Genomic DNA, 23,440 nt, shown 5'->3' on the forward strand with positions numbered 1-23,440 from the left:
ATAGAAGAGGTAATAATTATCCTCTGCCTGAGATGTACTTTCCCCCATTGTGCCAGGAAACCCAATTGGAAGTCCCGTAGGTGCCATCTGGCCCACTTTATCATTGGGATGCACGATGCGAGGGAGCCTGTGAGGCTCAAGCAATCTGATGCTGACATGCTGTGGGATTCTAACGCCCTCTTCACCTTCTGGATTAATGCTGGTATTTTCTCTGGAGGAAGAGAGACTGCTCTCTCCGGGGTGCTGAATAAGGCTCCCAAGTACACCATTCTTTGTGTTGGCGCTAGCTGGCTTTTTGTGAAGTTGATCAACCAACCGAACCTGGTTAAGGTGTTTAACACTGTTTGAGTGTGTTCTTCCAGGGTACTCTTGTGTTGCGACAGAACCAGTATATCGTCTAGATAGTGCAATACTCTTATCCCCCTTTCTCGGAGGGGGGCCAGGATGGCTCCCAAGACTTTTGAAAAGGTTCTGGGTGCTGACGAGATTCCAAAGGGGAGGCACTGGAATTGTAGATGTAGATTGCCCACTTTGAAACGTAAGAAATGTTGGAACTGGCTGTGGATGGGGATGTGGAAGTACGCATCCTGAAGATCTATGGAAGCCATCCAGTCCCCCGGCTGGACTAATAGAATCACTGTGTTTAGGGACTCCATCTTGAAGTGTTCTAAACGAATGTACCTGTTCAGTCTCTTTAGATCCAACACAGGTCTCCACCCTCCCGTCTTTTTGGGCACTAGAAAGACTGGAGAGTAAAATCCCGAGTCTATCTCTGACTCCGGAACTGGCAGAACTGCCTTTTGCTGCAGGAGCATCTGAACGTACTGAAATAATATTTCCCTTTTCTCCTTGGAGGCCGGGATTTTGGTGTTTTGAAAAGAAAATGGTGGAGGACGTGTCTTGAATCTCCAAAAATGACCTTGGAGAATAGTGGACACTACCCACTGGTCTGTGCAGCCCTCCACCCAGATCTGCGCATAGGATCTTAGCCTTGCTCCCACTACGCTGGTCTGGGCGGTAGGGGAGTCAAAAAGACTTCTGGTTATCCCCAACCGAGGTAGCGGGTTTTGGCTTTCCCAGCTTGAGGAAGGAAGCTTGTGAGCCCTTCCAGCCCCTTCTGTATTCTCTACCTGGGCGGTAAAATCTTGAGTCCCTTCCCCTCTGTTGAGCCGCTGGCCTAGGAGCAAACCTCTTTCTTCTGCTTCTGTCTTGAGGGATCAGACCACTCTTTCCCCCCGTGACTCTGGTGATTGCGGAGTCCATCTTCTCTCCGAACAGCGCCTTCCCGTCGTACGGGATGCGGCACCATGATTGTTTAGATGATGCGTCTGCCGCCCATGGTTTCAGCCACAGGGCCCTTCTGGCGGTAATAGAATACAGCATGGCTCTAGATGAACACCTCAGGACGTCTATGGCCGCCTCTGCCATAAAATCTGAGGCCAGTTTCAGCTCATCCAAGGCCTTTATAATTTCTTCGGAATCTATGCCAGCCCTGAGGGCTGTCTCAATGTTATCCGCCCATACTTTGGTCGCTCTAGAAATAGAAGATAAGGCTACTGCCGGTTTGCAAGCCCCTCCGGTCGCCTGGTAAATCTTCTTGAGGTCCGTGTCGATCCTTCGATCCAAGGTATCCTTGAAAGAGACTGCGTCTTCTAATGGCAAGGTCGTATTTTTTGCTAGCCTCATAACTGAAGCGTCTACAGAAGGGATAGAGTCAAAAAGTTTTGCATCCGATTCGGCTAATGGGTATAATTTCTGAAGACGGTTAAAGGCGACCGGCCTCTTGTCTACCTTTTGCCATTCTCCTACGATAACCCCCTTAATCTCTTCCATTAGGGGAAAGTTGGAAACTTTTTTAGTTAAATGCGGGAAGTACTTTTTTGTTTTGGAAGGAGGTTCCGGGTCTTCCTCCCATTGAATAGCGTCCTTGACCGCTACCACAAAGGGCTCAACCAGGCCAAAGTCAAAGGTTGAAGGCTCTTCTTCATTCAGGATTGACTCATCCTCTGAGATGCTTCCCTCAGGGCGAGAGACGGATGTCCCTGCGACCTCCTGATCAGCGGGAGGGGAGGCGGGAGTGCTCTGTACTGTGGCCAATTCCCTGATAGACTCCTTGATTAGATCTTTAATGGAACTAGAGGAACCTTGTCTTTCTGCTGTGGCCTCCAGAAAGCACTGGCCACAGGCTAACTTCCCAGGAAGGGCCTTTCTGCCACACACCCAACAATCGTCCCTCTTAGGTCTGGAGGACGCGTGGTGGGAGGAACTCTGGTGACTACTGGAATTGTGGGCTGAGTGTCCCGAGCTTCTATGGCTCCTTGAGCCTCTGTCTTGGGAAGATCTGCGAGAAGAGTCTCGTTGCGGGCTGGGAAGACAAAAAAAAAAATAGGATGCTAATTTGACTCCCACCTGTTGTAGTGCTCTTTTAAAAAAAGCTTACCTGCTGTTGCAGCCCTTACCTAGTGGAATGTTGAGGATCTTTTTGTAGCGGCATGACTATGTCCAGGGCAGCTAGGGGTAGATTTATTTCAGAAATTACTATCTCTTTTTTTTTTTTTTAAAACTAAAAATGAAGCTATACATTTTATACACAAGATCAGCTGGATAACATATACATATATATACATATATACATATATATATATATATATATACACGTACCTACACATACATATATATACATAAGCACAGCAATCCATTAAAAGAAAGGATGGTTCTCACTTTTTCCTTTTTCTTCTTTTTAAAAGTAATATTCCTCTGATAAAAAAATTAGCCTTACCCTGACAGGGGTCCATGATCAGAGCAGGAGAGGTGGAGAGATGCTTCCCTCAAGACAGCCTGCCCTCAAATGAGGCAACAGGCTGCCTTAAGTAGATGAGAGCACCAAGATGGCCGCCCGCGACGTACCGCGCATGCGCCGCCGCGCCGCTGAGGCCCCGCCCACCAAGATGACGATGCTGAGCTCCGTGACGCGCGCAAAGCGCCGACAGCATGTGGAGCCGCAAGCAGGGGAAACAGCTGATCCGCTCCCCCTCTCCCTGCCGTACCGAGCGACGAGCGGAGGCTGGGGAGGCGGGGGTCAGGTAAAGTACCTCAGATGAGGCTGTGCTCCTGTATGTGGCTTGTACTGGGGAAATGTATGTTTAGGACAGTCAGCCTGTGCACCTAACGAGGAGAGGAGAAGCTCCTGGAGGTTACAAGTGTGTGTATTGCCAAAAAAAGATCCACAGAAAAAAGGGCTCCTATACTTATCTGGTGCCTTTAGCAACCAAAGCGATAGGACTCCATCCTGCAGGAGAGCATGAACCTGCAACGGTACACCATAAGACGGTGAGGTAGGGCTGACGCGTGATCCTGCGGGGATGAGGACAGAAAAAAGAATGCCTAACTGGGGGGGAATTACTCCTTTTATTAGAGAGTTAATAGGTCCTGTGGGTCGGTCGGGGGCGGAGCCATGACCATTGGTATGCTGCCATGGAGGCACCAGGAAAAAGCCTTGCAACCTAGAAATATGGTGGTCATTTGTATACATGGAGACCGTTGACACATATTACTGAAAAATACATATATACAATATTATGAAAAACAATTGAACTGATGCATCTTCGGACTGTAGTTTCTATGCATTTTGTGGAGCAGCGTCCACTTCATCAGACGACAGCCATATATATTTTTTCCATTGGGAAAACTATGTCATAATGAACATACTTGCATATGAGCTGAAGTGCAAATAAAGCCCATGCATAACAAACCCAAACAGGGTAAATAAATAGGGTCACCACGGAGAGTGATAGTAAATCCAACAGGGTAAGCTCTGTCTGGGAACTGACAGAGGAGCAGGCCCAGGGCCAGGACACAGCAAAGGGCTCAAAAAGGTGAAAGCCTACAAAGAGATAAGTAAAGCAAAGGTGAGCATGATGGATAGGGAAGTGCAAAAAAAAAAGATTCTGAAAAAACTGATAGGGTGTAGCATTTTATGCCGCGTACACACGATCATTTTTTTCGGGTTGTAAAAAACAACGTTTTCAGGCTCTTCATCATTAAAACGGCATTGCCTACACACGATCATGCTCTAATGCTCTAGCAAAGCGCGGTGACATACAATGCGTACAACGGCACTATAAAGGGGAAGTTCCATTCGGATGACGCCACCCTTTGGGCTGCTTTAGCTGATTTTGTGTTAGTAAAAGACGATTCGCTCTTTTCTGTCTGTTACAGCGTGATGAATGTGCTTACTCCATTACGAACGGTAGTTTTACCAGAACGAGCGCTCCCGTCTCATAACTTGCTTTTGAGCATGCGCAGATTTTTCACGTCGTTAAAGCCCACACACGATCCTTTTTTACAACCCGAAAAACGACATTGTTTAAAACGCTGTGAAAAAATAGAGCATGTTCGAAAACTTTTTTGGCCGTTTTTCAAAACCCAAAAAATGCTCTGAAGCTCACACACAGTCGTTCTAAATTACATTTTTAAAAAACTTTGTTTTTTACAACCCGAAAAATTATCGTGTGTATGCGGCATTAGCATTAGCATTAACCAACGCATTTTTGGTTCAAGCCCTTCATCAGGGTCATTGGATAGGAAAATACGTAGTCATAAATTTGTCATGTGGTGTGTTCTACTATGCAACTGCAAGAGCTGGCATCAATGGGAGCCTGCCAAGCGACCCAATGAAGAAAAATGATTCCCCAAATAGAGGAACTCTTATTTGCCGGGTAATCAGAAAGAAAAAAATATCATATGGAGGGTGTAGCCAGGAGGTGGTGATATCCAGGCCCAGATTCACGAAGCAGATACGACGGTGTATCTCAGATACACCATCGTATCTCGGATTTTTTCTGGTCCTATCTATGCGCCTGATTCATAGAATCAGATACGCATAGATAGGGCTGAGATCCGACAGTGTCACACTGTGTTACACTGTCGGATCTTTTTTTTGAATTAAAAATGGCGCCGGGGGCGTTCCCGCTGATTTACACTGAATAATATGTAAATCAGCGAGATACGCGAAATTCACGAACGTACGCGGACCCGACGCTGTGTTCTTACGTCGTTTCCGTAGCGCGGTACCCGTCGTATACTTACCCATGCTAAAAGCAGGGGTAAGTATTGTTAAGTATGGCCGTCGTTCCCGCGTCGATTTGTATTTTTTTACGTAGTTTCCGTAAGTCGTTCTCGAATACGGAACTACGTAGTTTGCGTACGCATCGAAACCACTGACGTCCTATTGACGTCAGTGGGAGCAATGCACGCCGGGAAATTCCCCGGACGACGCATGCGTATTTAAATCGGCGCGGGAGCGCGCCTGATTTAAATATGACACTCCCCTAGCCGCGGAATTTGAATTCCGCTGGGGGATTTAGGATCCGCCGTCGCAAGTTTGGAGGTAAGTGGTTTGTGAATTAGCCACTTGCCTCCTAAACTTGCGGGAGCGGATCTTAATTCACGTAGATCGAGCGGATCTATAGATCCGCTGAGCTACGTGAATCTGGCCCCCAATGTTTTAAAAGTCGTGAGGAGATGCTGTAGAAAGCCTCAGTATAGCCTTTTATCATCCGAATATAGCATACTCCAATTTACTTGGAGAAACCTCTTCTTTGCTTGTATTCTTGTATCCTCCATGTGTGGTGTCCATTCAGCTCTGGAATGCTTTAATTTAAAATAAAGTATTATCAACAGGTAGGGCCAGATTCACGTAGCTCAGCGGATCTATAGATCCGCTCGATCTACGTGAATTAAGATCCGCTCCCGCAAGTTTAGGAGGCAAGTGGCTAATTCACAAACCACTTACCTCCAAACTTGCGACGGCGGATCCTAAATCCCCCAGCGGAATTCAAATTCCGCGGCTAGGGGAGTGTCATATTTAAATCAGGCGCGCTCCCGCGCCGATTTAAATACGCATGCGTCGTCCGGGGAATTTCCCGGCGTGCATTGCTCCCACTGACGTCAATAGGACGTCAGTGGTTTCGATGCGTACGCAAACTACGTAGTTCCGTATTCGAGAACGACTTACGGAAACTACGTAAAAAAATACAAATCGACGCGGGAACGACGGCCATACTTAACAATACTTACCCCTGCTTTTAGCATGGGTAAGTATACGACGGGTACCGCGCTACGGAAACGACGTAAGAACACAGCGTCGGGTCCGCGTACGTTCGTGAATTTCGCGTATCTCGCTGATTTACATATTATTCATTGTAAATCAGCGGGAACGCCCCCGGCGCCATTTTTAATTAAAAAAAAAGATCCGACAGTGTAACACAGTGTGACACTGTCGGATCTCAGCCCTATCTATGCGTATCTGATTCTATGAATCAGGCGCATAGATAGGACCAGAAAAAATCCGAGATACGATGGTGTATCTGAGATACACCGTCGTATCTGCTTCGTGAATCTGGGCCGTAGTCTGTATTTTTTCTCCCACAACAGGTATGCCTCAAAAAAAGATTCCTTCAAACAAAGGATGATGGATAACAATTTACCTTTCTATGTACATAAACCTCACCAAACAAAAAAAAGAGCACTCCATTTTGGGCATTGTGGGTGCCAAAGAATCTGGTACTTTTCAGCATTAGTGCTTTAGGAAGTTTGTCTCATATTTTGGCAATGCTGACAAAACACCTGTCATTGTTAAAAAGGTTTGCTTCTAGCATAATCTATAGTACAATAAATTAACAAAATATTAAATAGCTGTGTTGTTGTACCAAGAGAAATAATTATTGTATACCTAAAGCATGTATGTTACACATCCAGACATTTAAAGAATGTATTGTAGTATATTGTATAGCTAATAATAGTTACATGTAACTGAACTTGTTCTGTCATTTTGAAGACGTTTTACGACTCATCCAAGCAGCTTTCTCAGATCTAAGGAGTGTCGGGAACAATAGTCAGTGGGGTGAATTCAGGTAGGGGCGCGCAAAACTGCGGCGGCGTAACGTATGACATTTATGTTACGCGGCCGCAAGTTTTACGGGCAAGTGCTTGATTCACAAAGCACTTGCCTGTAAAGTTGCGGCGGCGTAGTGTAAAAGGGGCCGGCGTAAGCGCGCGTAATTCAAATGATCCCGTAGGGGGCGTGGATCATTTAAATTAGGCGCGTTCCCGCGCCGAACGTACTGCGCTTGCGCCGTCCCTAAAATTTCCCGACGTGCATTGTGGTAAATGACGTCGCAAGGACGTCATTGGCTTCGACGTGAACGTAAATGGCGTCCAGCGCCATTCACGAACGACTTACGCAAACGACGTAAAATTTGAAAATCGCGACGTGGGAATGACGTCCATACTTACCATTGGCTGCGCCTCCTAATAGCAGGAGCAGCCTTACGACGAAACCGACGTACGCAAACGATGTAAAAAACGACCGCCGGGCGCACGTACGTTTGTAAATCGGCGTAAGTATGCAATTTGCATACTCTACGCTGACAACTACGGGAGCGCCACCTAGCGGCCAGCGTCAGAATGCACCCTAAGATACGACGGCGTAAGAGACTTATGCCAGTCGTATCTTAGGCTACAGTCGGCGTATCTAGCTTTCTGAATACAGAAAATAGATACGCCGGCGCAGCTTTTGAATTACGCGGCGTATCTATGGATACGCCGGCGTAATTCTTTCCTGAATCTACCCCAGTATTTATAGCTACATGGGTAACTCAGTCAGTCACCTTAATCCACCTTAACTTTATATATCTATAGTAGCTTGTTAAAGTTGCAGAATATTTTAAAGAGGGTACAGCTTATTATATTTAAAGTGTGTTTTTTATAACCTGTTCAACTTTCACTAAGGCTTGATTAAATATGCTAGGCCTTAGATCTAAGCCTTGTGGAAGACGATTAAAGGTATATTGTTCGTCCATGAAAGAAAATGTGAATTTATATTGACAACTTTTGGTCAAAAGAAATTAAAAAAAATCAGTTTGCAACATGAATCACAGGGAACACTTTTGCTTTAGCGTCAATTCGAGACAGTATGTCAGGTGTTTCTGCTACTATCAGGGCACAATTTGGGGTATATTTATTCAGTATTCTGAGGTCTACCAGAAGCTTGAAAGAACTAGGGTCATCTCATTTAGGTACTACCCATAATGGATTGTTTGATATTGAATTGGTTTTCCCAATAATACCCTGTTGCAGAAGTTATTTTATGACAATTGATACTGGTTCAATAGACTCTGGTGGCAATTTGTATTGCTTCTGGGCTAGTGGATTGCACGTCTACTTCTATGTCTTTGAACAAATCTGCCTCTTTTTTACCTTGGCTCCGTAGATTTTTGTATAATTTGACCAATTGTTCTAGATTTCGATTGTCACCAATATCTGGCCATTTACAGTCTTCAGCATTCATGTTCTTACATTTTATAGGAAAATATAAAAATGCACCATTTGTGATATGCAAGTTAACATTGTGAATTACATTGAAACCTAGAATACTGAAAAGAAAATTCTATTTCTTCTTTTTACCATAGAATTTCCTACAGGATCTTTTTTCACAACACAAAAAACTTGTAACTCCTGACAAACTGGATGAGTACACTGATGCTATGGTAAGTTCAATACATTTTTTTTGCATTTTCTTAGACATATAGGGCTAGATTCAGGTAGGGGGACGTAAGTTTGTGTGGGCGTAGCGTATGTTATTTACGCTACGCCTCCACAATTTAGAGAGGCAAGTGCAGTATTCACAAACCACTTGCTCCGTAAGTTGCGGCGGCGTAGCGTAAATCTGCCGGCATAAGCGCGCCGAATTCAAATTGTCAAGAGGTGGGCGTAAATGACGTTTCTCACGAACGGCGCATGCGCCGGCCATGAACGTATCCCAGTGCGCATGCTCCTAATCAAATAGTGAATTCTTTCGACGTGAACGTAATTTACGCAAAGCCCTATTCGCGAACGACTTACTCAAACGACGTCAAATTTTCAAAATTCGACGCGGGAACGACGTCCATAATTAACATTGGCTATGCCTCATATAGCAGGAGTAACGTTACTCCGAAAAAAGCCTTACGCAAACTACGTAAAAAAATGCGCCGGGCGCACGTACGTTTCTGAATCGGCGTATCCAGCTCATTTGCATAATCTACGCTGAAATCGACGGCAGCGCCACCTAGCGGCCAGCGTAAATATGCAACTAAGATACGACGGATCTTAGCCTAATTTCGGCGTATCTTGCTTTCTGAATACAGAAAGAAGATACGCCTGCGCAGCTTTGAATTTACGCGGCGTATCAATAGATACGCCGTCTTAAATTCTTGCTGAATCTAGCCCATAGTTTATTTCTTTATTGTTCATATTTGTGTATGTTTAAAGTAAAAAACACTCACAGACAAGGCTTGCAAAACTATCATATGTGTCTGCCTTTCTACTTGGTTGCAAAGAGAATCAGTCAGTTAAAAAAAAGCTGATTTGGGTATAAAGTTCATGCACCTATACTCAATGCAGCCTCCATCCTTTACCAGTGAGGCCCTTATTGAATGAATGAATGAATGAAAAACTTATAAAGCGCGGCGCATGCGAACTGAATCGCTTCTGGGCGCTAGTTGTTCGTGTCTCATGTCATCAAAAGAGCAGAGTTTTGATTCGTCTTCTGAAAGTCAGGTGGTTTTCCTCCAACCGAATGCTGGTTGGTAAAGCGTTCCATAGTCTAGGACCCTGAAAAGCAAACCTTCTTTCTCCTTTGGACTTGTATTTGGTTTTTGGTACCCTGACCAGATTTTGGTCGGTGGATCGCAGAACGCGATTCGAATTGTGAGGTTCTATCTTGTCGCAAAGATATTGCGGAGCCTTCCCATGGATGCACTTATGTGTCAGGCAGAGTGCTTTAAATGCAATTCTGTCTTTTACTGGCAGCCAGTGAAGGGTTCTCAACGAAGGTGAGATTGATTCCCATTTTTTTTTCCCAGTCACAAGTCTGGCGGCCGTATTCTGTACGACTTGCAGACGAGAGATTTGGTACTTTGGGAGTCCGAGGTAAAGGGCATTTGCATAGTCCAGTCTGGAATTCACGATTGTTCCCACCACGACTGCTACGTCTTCTTTGGGGATAAATGGAATAAGTCTGCGTAGTAGGCGCAACAGATGGTGCGCTCCGCTGACTACTGACCCTATTTGTGCGTCCATTGTCATAAAGGTGTCGAAGATGACCCCGAGACTTTTGACTTTGGAGCTAGGGGTGATGATTTGGCCCAGAATGGGCGGGGGTGTCCAGGTTGTTGCCAGTTGACTCTTTCGGCTGGCGTGAAACATAAGGAGTTCTGTTTTTGAACTGTTGAGTTTAAGATAACTCTTAGTCATCCAGTTTTCTATCAAAGAGAGACATTTCTCTAAACTGAGATGATGATCCTTATTATAGCGATGAGCCAGTATCAGTCTTGAAAGTGAGAGATGGCAGCAAGCTTTGACATTATCCTTAAGTGTTGGAGCTTAATTCATCACATCAGCCTGGCATGCAGACGTAACTGCAGGCATTTGGAGTCTGCTGCAGGTATACTGTATGTACCTACATCAGTTTTATTTTTTTAATCAGTTTTTTTAAAACCTTTTCAGTCTTATAAGCACCACAGTTATAGAAAACATAGAGCTTACACTGAAGTTTGATTTGTTGTGAAGAGCAACCAAAAGTTTCCAATGGATGCATTAGTAATACTTTTACATTAGCTCAATGGAGCAACAACATTATCAACAAATACATATAAAGTGCACAGGGGTGATAGGCAGACTCACCCCTTCATAAACATCTGAGACAGTTAAAAAAAAAGTACATACAGTTACAAAGTGCAATGGAGATGGCTATGGTGTGTCAAGAGAAGCATGGAGAATGGGGAGACCATGTGCTACAAAATAAGCAGGGCGATCAAATTGCTTAATATGTTTGGTGAGGAAAAAGAGAGGAAGGGGTAGAGGTTCAGCTGGGGTGAACCTAAAAGCATGTGTGTTATTATTGTGGTATTTGAATGTTAAGTTATAAAAAGGATTGAAGAAATTTGATCCAGGTGCTCCATGTCACATTAAAGCCTGGGTAACAATCATGTTGATGGGTTGTTAATTCTTCCATTCTCATGATGAGATTCAGTTCATTACCTATACTTTTAACATGTGGAATGGTTTGGTTGCATAGTTGAAAGATGGAATGCCAGAAGGGTTTAATGTGGGGGCAGGTTCCCCAGATGTGGAGCATAGTGCCCCCTGTATCTCTGCATCTCCAACAGCATCCAAAAACTCAAGTGTAGAGGCACCGGTACCGCTTGGTTAATAGCTATTAATTTCTCTCCAGTGCTTGGCTGACCATGCTAGATTTAAAGGTCAGCAGGAAAAATAAATTCTTCTAGTCTAAATCTGAGATTGAATGCCCCAGGTCCCTCTCCTAGGGCCAGATTCACGTAGAACTGCGGCGGCGTAGCGTATCTTAGATACGTTACACCGCCACAAGTTTTCATCGCAAGTGCCTGATTCACAAAGCACTTGCAATGAAAAGCTACGCTGGCGGCCTCCGGCGTAAGCCCGCGTAATTTAAAGGGGTGTGTGCCATTTAAATTAGGTACGCTCCCGCGCCGGACCTACTGCGCATGCTCCGTTTTGAAATTCCTGCCGTGCTTTGCGCGAACTGACGTCATTTTTCCGAACAACGACGTGCGTAGCGTACTTCCGTATTGCCGGACGTCTAACACAAACGACGTGAATTTTTTAATTTTCGACGCGGGAACGACGGCCATACTTTATACAGCACATACGTGTGCTGTGTAAAGTTAGGGCACCCAAAACGACGACTAAATTTGCGACGGGAAACTAGACTAGCAGCGAAGTAGCGAACGCGAAAAACCGTTGTGGATCGCCGTAACTCCTAATTTGCATACCCGACGCTGGTTTACGACGCAAACTCCCCCCAGTGGCGGCCGCGGTACTGCATCCTAAGATCCGACAGTGTAAAACAATTACACCTGTCGGATCTTATGGATATCTATGCGTAACTGATTCTATGAATCAGTCGCATAGATAGAAACAGAGATACGACGGCGTATTAGGAGATACGCCGTCGTATCCCTTTTGTGAATCTGGCCCATAGAGCTTACACTGAAGTTTGATTTCATTTTGTGAAGAGCAACCAAAAGTTACCAATGGATGCATTAGTAATACTTTTACATTAGTCAATTAGGCAATCAAACAACTTCTCTGCATCTAAGGACAATAGGCAAAGGGATTGCTGATGTTTTTGGAAATGGGGAAAAAAACAAAATCCCCTTGCAGTGGACTTTTGAGGCACAAATTTTTTAGAAAATTGTAAAGTTATGAATTGTTTATTAAATGAGGGTGATGGCTTGCATTTTTGTGCTTTACGTTGTAGAGCAAATCGGACTGTTCTTTGTAGATTTGTATATTTGATAAGAAGCATTATATGGCTGTAGTTGGGTAGTCATTGCATAGATCATTAAATTAACATTACTCATTGAGATTGGTCTGTAACTAAAACACTGAGTAGGCTTCCTACGATTGCTTTGGGAAGGGACAAGAGTCCGCAATGGCCTTAAAAAGATGTGTAAGGTTTTAATGTCAGTATTTCCTTGTTTTTTTATTTTTTTCGTTAACTCCTTTTGCAATAATTATACTCGAGGTGGCTTCTGACAGTCTTAGGCCCCATACACACGAGAGGATTATCCGCTTGAAACGGTCCTCCGGACCGTTCCCGCGGACAAATCCTCTGGCGGATTTTGATCTGATGGTTGTACTAACCATCAGATCGAAATCCGCGCGGAATCCTTCCGCGGTGACGTGTCGCGCTGTCGCCGCGATGATGACGTGGCGACGTGCGCGACGCTGGAAGATAAAGACTTCCACGCATGCGTCGAATCATTACGACGCATGCGAGGGAGAGGAGCGGAGGGATTGATCCGGTGAGTCTGTACAGACCACCGGATCAATCCGCTGGACAGGATTCCAGCGGATAGATTTCTTAGCATGCTCAGGCCCCATACACACGAGAGGATCCATCCGCTGAAAAATCTCAGCGGATCGGTTTCAGCGGATAGATCCCCTGGTGTGTACATTCCAGCGGATATTTATCCGCGGATATTTCCGATTTCCAGCAGATAAAAATTTGTAGACATGCTAACAAATCTATCTGCTGGAATCGGCTCCAGCGGATCGATCCGGTGGTCTGTACAGACTCACCGGATCGATCCGTCCGAACCCATCCCTCGCATGCGTCGTAATGATTCGACGCATGCGTGGATATCCTTATATGACAGCGTCGCGCACGTCGCCGCGTCATCATCGCGGCGACGGCGCGACACGTCACCGCGATGGGAATTCGGCGCGGATTTCAATCCGATGGTGTGTACACTCCATCGGATTAAAATCCGCAGAGGTGATGTTTGCTTGGTAATAAACAGTAAGGCACTTTTTAAGATGGGCATACTATCACATTGTATTTATCATTTTATTCACTGTAGTGACTGTATCATTTGTGCCTTTTAGATGAATCTGTTTGATAAGAATAAAGATGGTCGTTTGGATCTAAATGACTTGGCAAAGTAAGTATTTCAATGTATCGAGTCCCAATCTGTTAAATGTACTCTAAATATCTCATCTTACAGAGCAATTTTAATGTTATATGGAAAATAAAAATAAAAATAAAAATAAAAAATTGAAGAGTATTAATGTAATCACAATAAAATCAGTAAAATTAATGTAGAAATTTTTTCTGTATGCCATAACCTTGCTTATTCATATTTCTTTTCACTCTATGGATGGTGAGTGATTAGAATAGTTATTACTGGCTGTCTGTGATTGAAGAAAAAAAATATTGGTCGCACACCAATAACTCATGTTTGTTCACAGGGAACAAGCACGAGTTATCTGTGTGAAACCGGTCTACCAATGTTCCTGTAACGTCCTGCCTACGCCCTTTGGCACTTTGGCAATAAAGTAACTATTCTGCAGAAGTTCTTCCTTCCATGGTGTGCGACCAATTTTCCTTTTCTTCAATTACTATTGACGGTGGTGAGCCGGGTCCAGCACCCACGAGGAAATCTTTATCCACAGTCTGAGCAGTGTCACTCTTGCTGGCTGTCTGTGGCTTTCATCCATGCTACTATAAAAACAAATCTAGATTTGTAATTTATAAATTAATTTTAATATGCTGCATATCATATAAAATATTAGCAAACCATTGGCAGTACAGACTTTTCAAAATAAATTGTGATTTACTATTTTACTAGGCAGTTTCGAAGACTTTTTATTTAAATTTATTTAAATTGATTGTTTATTTATGTTTTATCTCAAGGATTTTAGCACTTCAAGAAAATTTTCTGCTCCAGTTTAAAATGGATGTAAGTACAGCAGAAGCAACAACATATTACTGGTATATATGACATTAAATTATCCAACTTATTATATTAAACTATTGACAGATTTTGATTGAATTCAAGCATGTCAATTCTCAGCTTTTAAAGTGGTTCTAAAGTCAAATGTTTCTTTTTACCTGAATGCATTACCTGCTTTAAGGTAAAAAGCCTTCACCTTGCTGTCGGTTTCCCCCTTTCCCCTCTCAATCCAGCACTGTGCCCGCTTGCAGTAGCGATGGTCTTTCTACCAGCTCTCATAGGACAGAGTGATAGCAGTGGGAGCCATTGACTATTGCTGCTGTCATTCAAATCCAGTTAGGAGGGAGTAGCGCTGTGTAAGTCTACGAACGCACACAGCCTGGCTCAGAAATGTGTGCCTCCATAGCACACAGCTTGCTATGGGGGCACACCCAGGAGGGGAGGAGCGGACATCACTGGCAGGGGACCCCAAAATATTTGCACAGAGCAGGTAAGTATAAACTTTTTGTTTTCATTTTAGGTAAAAATATCTAGAAGGCTTTAGTATCACTTTAATCATGATGCCATTCAATGGCTTCTATTTGCCAAATACTGTACATAACCAGTTTCTGCAATACCAACTGCTAAGAATATTTTATTTTTTATTTTTATGTTTAGTAACTGATCATAAAAACTAGAAAAAAAATTGTATAGTGATCACTATATTTTTTAACTGCATCTTATTATAGTTGTAGTTATACATATATAGCAGGGCTAAAAATTTAAAGTCTTGAGCTACTAGCCAGGCCTTAGGAGTTACTCGCCATCAGTTACCCCACCCAACCCCTACCCTGACCCGCCCCTTGTGAATTATCTCATTTAATTACACTGTTAAATGTTTTATGCAGGATTAGGTTCCAAAAATAAATATTAACAACAACTTTAACCATATTAACATAAAGCATAGTTCATTGATCTGGCTGTGATAACTTAAATAAGGATAAAATATGATTGACTACTATAGGAACTGTGGACCAGATTCACAGAGATCTGCGGCGGCGTAACGTATCGTCTTTACGTTACACCGCCGCAAGTTTTCAGCGCAAGTGCCTGATTCACCAAGCACTTGCGTGTAAACTTACAGCGGTGTAACATAAAGCCGTCCGGCGCAAGCCTGCCTAATTCAAACGCGCGTGTACCATTTAAATTAGGCGCGTTCCCACGCCGAACGTTCTGCGCATGTTTCGTGTGAAAATTTCCCGCCGTGCTTTGCGCGAAATTATGGCGCCCCAACGTATTTTTTGAACGGAGACGTGCGTTACGTCGTTTCGTATTCCCGGACGTCTTACGCAAAAAAAAAAATTGAAATTCGACGCGGGAACGACGCCCATACTTTAACATGGCTGTTCTAAATGTAAGCCATGAAAAAGCAGGCTTATGTTTGCGACGGGAAAAACCGGCTAGCGACGACGTAAGAGAATGCGACGAACGCGCGTACCTTCGTGGATCGCCGTAAACAGCTAATTTGCATACCCGACGCTGAAAAACTACGCAAACTCCACCCAGCGGCCGCCGGAAAATTACACCTAAGATCCGAAGGCGTACGAAGCCGTACGCCTGTCGGATCTTAGCCAAAAGCCGTTGTATCTTTTTTGTGAATTACAAATAAAGATACGACGTGGCAAATTTGAAAGTACGCCGGAGTATCAGTAGATACTCCGGCGTACTTTTTCTGTGAATCTGTACCAAATGCAGGGTTGACAGGTGCACTACTTACCGAGTGCAGGGTTGAGAGGTGCACTACGCAATGTATGCAGGGTTGATAGGTGTGTTATGTACCAAGTGCAGGGTTGTGGTGTGCGCTATGTACAAAGTGCAGGGTTGTGGGGTGCGCTACGTACTGAGTGCAGGGATGAAGGATATGTGTACTCCCAAGTTCTCCCCCAGTACAGAGCTCACCCTCCTTCCCCCATTCAAGTACAGAGCTCTCTTCCCCACACATCCTCTGAAGGAGTGGGGTTGCTGCAAAAAAGCAGCTACAACTTACCCACCCCGCCTGCAGCCTGTATGGATAAGAAGGAGCTTCTTTATGTGGCCGCGCAGTGTGCACCAGGGCAAGCCCTCCCCACCCGCGCTGAGTGGACCCGACCTGCCCAGTCCCGTATGCATGGAGAAAGACGAGGGGGTCTATTTATCTTTTACTCAATATTCAGATAACTTTTACCTAAGATTCACACCTTTTTTTTTCTAATTGAAAATGTGGAGATCATGGGTGAGGGAATTTACCACCTAGGTACTGTTGAATCTTTATGTTTGGCACTGTGCGTTCCATTTTACAAAACACTTCAGTGAAACATTTTAGCCTGAAATGAAACAAATCTAAAATAGATGTTGATTATAATACAAAGTACATTAAAACTGTTTTAGGATATTAATGATGGTTTAATCAATAGGAAGAAATGAGGGTTTAAAAAGTGCTCGTCTCCTACCCCGTCCTCCCTAAAGATACATCTCATGCCTTGTACACACGATCAGAATTTCCAATGAAAAAAGTCAGACGCAATTTTTTCATCGGATATTCCGACCGTGTGTGGGCCCCATCTGACTTTTTTCCGTTGGAGTTTAGAAATAGAACATGTTTTTTTTGTCTGTGTGGAACTCCGACGGAGAAAAAAACACACATGCTCAGAATCAAGTTGACGCATTAAACTTTTTTTTTCTCGGCTCGTCGTAGTTTTTTTGCGTCACCACGTTTTGGACGGTCGGAATTTGGTCTGACAGTGTGTATGCAAGACAGCTTGAACGGAATTCCGACTGAAAAATTCCATCCGATTTTATCCCATCGGAAATTCCGATCGTGTGTACAAGGCATAACGCACAAAAGTTCAGACTTAACCAAGGCTTCTAAAGGCCATCAATGTGTCTGCAGCAGGAAAAAAAACATTTTTTGCATTATTTATTTACTGGTAATTGACCCACCTTCTTGCACCTTTCCAAATATCTCTTCCAGCAACTATGCAATCATTTTTACTCCAACTTTCAGATCATTTAGGAGGACATTGAGAAGAATGTATAAAAATTATGTTTGACTGAAAATTATCTTGAAGAGGTAGTCGTAGACAGGTATGAAAAATGGTGCTATGATATTTGTGTAAAAAAAACAAATAAGACAAAATATTAACCATTTCCTGCCCACCGTATAGTCAAATGACAGCCGGACAGGGCCGATCTAGTTCTAGGAGGACCTCATATGATGTCCTCCCATTCTTGCCGCGCATGCTCACCCTAAGGGGGGCACGCGGCACCGTTATTGGTGGTTAGCAAAGGACCGATCGGGGTAAAAAGCCAATGACAGCGGGTCTTTACCAAATGATCAGCCGGTCACGATATAACAGATTCGCTAGTTATCGGCATTGCTTTCCTCGCGCACAGCATGAGGAGAGGTAAGAGCTGGTAACTGGCTAGTGTGAAAGGGAACATCTGCACTGATAATCAGGGCACTGATCACCAGTGTCCTGATCATCAATGCAGCCCCAACAGTGCCCATTAATGATGCCTATCAGTGCCAACCTGTTACCCTATGGCTTTTGATGTGGAAAAAAACAGTAATGGATGTAACATGTATAGTTGGCTTGTTCTAAGAACACTCAAAGAGAAAATAGCCTAAGAGCATTTAATAAGAAGAAAATATACCCTAGGGACATTTGAACCTAAGAGAAATGGCCTAAGAACATATAAAAAGAAGAAAATATACCCCAAGTAGAAGATTTTGCAATTTTTGCACAACCACCATAGCTTTATACATTGCTCGCAAAAAAAAAAAAAGTTCCAGAGAAAAACTTCAACTCTAGTCCAATATGACATGTGAGGCTTGATACACATGATTTCCTTTACTGGTCATTTAAAATGATCGTGTGTGGGCTAAAACGACATTTGAAACAACGTTTTTAAACCCGCGCATGCTCAGAAGCAAGTTATGATGCGAGCTTGAATGGAACAGAGTGCCGCCGTATGTGCTGAACGTAACCGCGCTTTGCTAGAGCATTTTGAAAAAACGATGGTGTGTAGGCAACATCGTTTTTTACAATGAAGTTTGAAAAACTTCATTTTTTTTCATGAGAAAAAACAAAGTTTTTTTACAAGACAAAAAACGACCGTGTGTATGCGGCATTAGAGATAAAACTGTTTATTTAACTATTTCAGCTCTGAAAGATTTTATCCCCTTCATGATCTGGCCATTTTTTGCTATTCAGCTTTGAGCTACTTTAACTAGTAAATGTGCAGTCATGCAACGCTGTACCTAAATGAAATTTGTATGATTTTTTTCACAGGAATAGAGCTTTCTTTTGGTGATATTTGATCACCATTTACTTGCTTTCTGCTATAAAACATATCTTATAAAAAAAATGTCTTCTTAAATTTAGGCCAAAATGTATTCTGCTACATGCCTTTGGTAAAAAAAAATGAAATAAGCGTATATTAATTGGTTTGCATAAAAGTGATAGCACCTGCAAATGATCGCATATATATATATGTGGTCCAGCGCAGTGGGACGCACTGTAGCAGTAATGCTGCCCAGAAATGGGCATCTGCTGTACTTAAAACCTGTAAACTAAGGTTACTGATGAATTAGAAGGCTCCATTAGGTGCAAAATCTTACATGGACTGTTAGTGTAAAAGTTTGCATGATGCTGAAAACTTTGGGCCAGATCCACATACATTTAGATAGGCACAGCGTATGTGAGATACGCTACGCCGCTGTAACTTACTTTTGAATTCCTCTAATCCACAAAGAATTTGCTCCGTAAGTTACGGCGGCGTAGTGTATCTCTCAGCGCGTAATTCAAATTGGCGAATAGGGGGCGTGTTTTATTTAAATGAAGCGCGTCCCTGCGCCGAATGAACTGCGCATGCGCCGTCCCTAAATTTCCCACCGTGCATTGCGCTAAATTACGTCGCAACAACGTAATTTTTTTAACTTAGATGTGAATTACGTCCATCCCTATTCACGGACGACTTCCGCAAAAAAAAAAATTCAAATTTCGACGCGGGAACGACGGCCATACTTATCATGGCAAGTCTAACTATACGCCGCAAAATACCAGCTTTAACTATACGCCGGAAAAAGTCGACTAGAGACGACGTAAGAGAATGCGACGGCGCGCGTACGTTCGTGGATCGTCGGAAAAAGCAAATTTGCATACCCGACGCGGAAAACGAACCAAACTCCACCCAGCGGACGCCGAAGTATTGCATCTACGATCCGAACCCAGATGCCGTCGTATCTTGGTTTGAGGATTCATACTAAAGATACGACGCAGGAAATTTGAAAGTACGCCGGCGTATCAGTAGATACGCCGGCGTACTCTCTCTCTGGATCTGGCCCTCTGTGCCCTATCTAAAGTGCAGTGCCAAAGTGCAATACCTAATCCAAAAAAAAAAACTTAAACAAGAATAATTGCCAGTGCCACTTCAGCCTGTGCTTTCCCCAAAAAGGTGGTCTAAATTTACAGTATATTGGTCTCACAAATAATGTTCCCATTATTGGTCAATTTTGCTATATAATAGTTGATAGCCTGTTTGACATTATTTGCTGTATGTGATTGCACGTCCATCTTTTTTATATACACAGCCTATTGCATTAGGGTGTGCACCCCAAAGCTCAAACACACACTACTCACTACTACTCACATCACTCACCATGTTCATTCAGGAAGGGAAGGGACTGGTAAATACATATTTACCGGCCCCAGCCCTCATTCACCCTTAAAACATATCACAGCCTGCAGGAGAGGAGGGAAGCCAGATGTGCTTCAGAGGGAAGGAGTGGGGAGCCAGGGCAGTAGGGGGAAGCTGTGCTGCACAGGTCACTCCTATGATACACAGCCTGACTATAGTAGTGTAATTGTTCAGAGTTATAAAGATTAAGATCAGCTCATAATTTAGGTGAGACAGTAAGAGATTAAAATAAAAATCACAATAATATGGACAGGGCTACAGATGTTGAAAGCAGCATAGGTTACCATGAAGCACATTGATAGTAATAAGCAGGGCTTTTTCTTCTCCGAAAATAGGTGAAGGAACTCAACCACAACCCCCCCAAAAAAAAAACTCCCCCAGGTGTGTGCTACGTGCAGAGTTTGTTGTGCGCTTGGTACATAGTAAAGAGTTTAGGGATGAGCTACATGCAGAGGTTGGGGCTTAAAAGCTCCACCGTTTTCCACATATCTTACTTTTGTGGAGCTGCTGAAGAGATCAGATCTGTGGGAGCCATTGGGAGACAAGCTATTCCTGATAAACACAGAAGCCAGACTTCTGTGTTTACTAATGATAGTGGTGAGTAGGGATGAGCTCCGACGTGTTCGCACAGTTCACGTGCAGAGCCCGCCAGGAAGTCTGCACGGCGCTGTGCTTATCACAGGCAGGGAGGCATATTCCCGATGCTCGGCTGCAGAGATCGGGAAATGTCTCCCTGCCTGTGGTTAGCGCAGTGCCATGCAGACTTCCTGGCGGGCTTTGCACGTGGACTGTGCGAACACGCCGGAGCTCATTTCTAGTGGTGACCAAGGAGCAGAGAGCTAGAGCCCATAGGTGGTAGAACCGAGTTCCACCAAGTTCCAGTTGAAAAAAAAGCCCTGGTAATGAGTCAATTTCAGTTAGAGGTGGATGTTGAAAGCAGGCAACAGAGAAGAGATGTTCAGATGATGCAGTGCGGAAGTGCAATACTAATCTACATCTAAATCTAAGAAAATACTTTATCCAAAAATAATGATTGCCTGTGTCACCCAGTTTGTGCTAACCCAACCTTAGCCAGTTCTGATTGTTGTACTTCTAAGCATCTCAATACGGTTAGAAGACCTTTGCTAGGCCTTTCACACTTGCATTTCCAAAGGCCATTCTGCTTAGTGTTTCTTGATTGCTGAATCCTTTGGGCCAGATTCACAAACGAGATACGACGGCGTATCTACTGATACGCCGTCGTATCTCTGTTTCTAACTATGCGACTGATTCATAGAATCAGTTACGCATAGCTAGCCCTAAGATCCGACAGGTGTAATGGACTTACACTGTCGGATCTTAGGATGCAGTACCCCGGCCGGCGCTGGGGGGAGTTCTCGCCGTAAACCAGCGTCGGGTATGCAAATTAGCACTTACGGAGATCCATAAAGCTTTTTCCCTTCGTTAAGTCGCCGTAAGTGTTAGTTTGCCGTCGCAAAGATAGGGTACCTTTTACAAAGTGTAAAGTTAGTACACCATGTAAAAGTGTACCCGTCTTTCCCGCGTCGCTGTCAATTTAAAAAAAAAAAAAAAAAATTCCCGGCGCAACTCTTTTTTTCCCGACGCAACTTTTTTTTACCCGTCGCGATTCACAAAACCTCGGCGCATCGTAACTTCGCGCAAAGCACATCGGGAAATTTGCGTCGGGAGCATGCGCAGTACGTCCGGCGCGGGAGCGCGCCTAATTTAAACGGGACTCGCCCCATTTGAATTGGCCCACCTTGCGCCGGACGGATTTAGGATACACCGCCGCAAATTTCCAAGTAAGTGATTTGTGGATCGGGCACTAACTTGGAAAAATTGCGGCGGTGTAACTTAAATCGGAAAAGTTAAGTTGCGCCCGGGCTACGTGAATCTGGCCCTTTGTTGGTAATAATGGACACAAGGAGGCAGAAGCTGTCTACCATAGATTAGACAGTGTTTAAATAACCAAATAAAGTGTCATCTTATTAAAGTGTAATATTAACATTACATTTCTAAGTAATACAAGATTGCTTTTTAAGATGTAACTCTATTTGTCAATGAATAAAAAAAAAAAAATATATATATATATATATATATATATATATATATTGCAAGCATTTTATCAAACTTAAAGTCAATATATATATATATATATATATATATATATATATATATATATGTATATATATATATTGGTTTTGGACAGAGTAGAGAGGGATTAGAACACCTATAAGGTTTCTATTGCTGTCTGTGCCCTCGTTAGCGACATTCATCCTCTCTGTTTGTTCTGTTTATCATTACCATTGAAAACAAAAGTAAAAGAAAATTTCAAATTGGCCCTATAAAAATAACAGAGAGAAAATCTTCCAATGGGGACACTAGTTCTGTAACCTGGTGGGCCCCAAGGGAATCCCTAAGTTTGTATGAAATTCCGTCTCAGTTCTTGTTTTGGCTATGGAACAGAAAGTGAAGGTAAATCTCCCTGATTTGGGGCACAGATGGCAAAAAAAAAAAATAATCTGTTAGGGGTTAAAATCCTCCCTTATTCTATCCAGAAGAAAACATTTTGCCCATAATTCTACTTTAATTAATGTCTTATTACTCCCATAATTTCCCACTTCCGGAGTGCCAAGTGGCAGGGTCTGTCTGCTATAATTACATGATCAGTCCCAGTCTCGTAATAAGAAAAAAATAAGAACAGAACATTACATGAGTAGAATGGCTACAAGGCGCAAGATTTTTATTTTTGGCTCTCTAATGCCTCGTACACACGATCGGAATTTCCGACCGTGTGTATGCCCATTGGAGTTTTTACATCAGAAATTCCAAGGAATTCTATCGGAGTTTAGATAGAGAAAATGTTCTCTTTTCCTTAGAAGGAATTCTGTCGGAATTCCGATGTGAGTTTGGTCGGGCAATTAGAAAACCATAGCTGGTAAAAAATTGGTGTGGAGAGAAGTTTTATAAACAATGTTTATATGGTGGCTATGCCCCAAAGTCAAACTTTTTTGGAATCGAGTTTATGATCTTATTTATTCCCTCACTAATATTGATCTAAACAGATCCCCGAAACAAGCACTACTTTGCAGTCAAATGGAGAAGATCCCTAAACATTTAATTTTTATATTTGTAGCAGCCAAAATTAATATAGCCAGACCTTGGAAAACAACAACCCTACCCTTTGACATTCTAAAAGCTAAATTGTCCTGGATTATGATTAATGAACATCTTTCAAACATATTAAATGATAAGGTTCAATTATTTGAGAAATCCTGGGATCCGTGGACTAGATATCAGATTGATGGTTCTAGAACTGTTTCCACTTGAAAATGACTTCAAAAATAGAAAAGTCGGCACAAGATACAGTACTTTGTATCTTTAACCTTTTTCCTTTCTTA

General features: G+C 43.2%; 1 protein-coding gene across 1 annotated transcript in view; it reads left to right on the top strand.

The window, feature by feature from the left end:
- SCGN (secretagogin, EF-hand calcium binding protein) overlaps nt 1–23,440 on the top strand; it is a 107,465-nt gene that overhangs the window by 69,451 nt on the left and 14,574 nt on the right. Inside the window, exons 6-8 of the mRNA XM_040353825.1 lie at nt 8,472–8,549; nt 13,474–13,529; nt 14,282–14,327. Coding sequence (XP_040209759.1) covers nt 8,472–8,549; nt 13,474–13,529; nt 14,282–14,327 — 180 coding nt within the window. The remainder of the gene's footprint in view (nt 1–8,471; nt 8,550–13,473; nt 13,530–14,281; nt 14,328–23,440) is intronic.

This window comes from Rana temporaria, chromosome 5, assembly GCF_905171775.1.
Source record: "Rana temporaria chromosome 5, aRanTem1.1, whole genome shotgun sequence".
NCBI classification, from domain to species: Eukaryota; Metazoa; Chordata; class Amphibia; order Anura; family Ranidae; genus Rana; species Rana temporaria.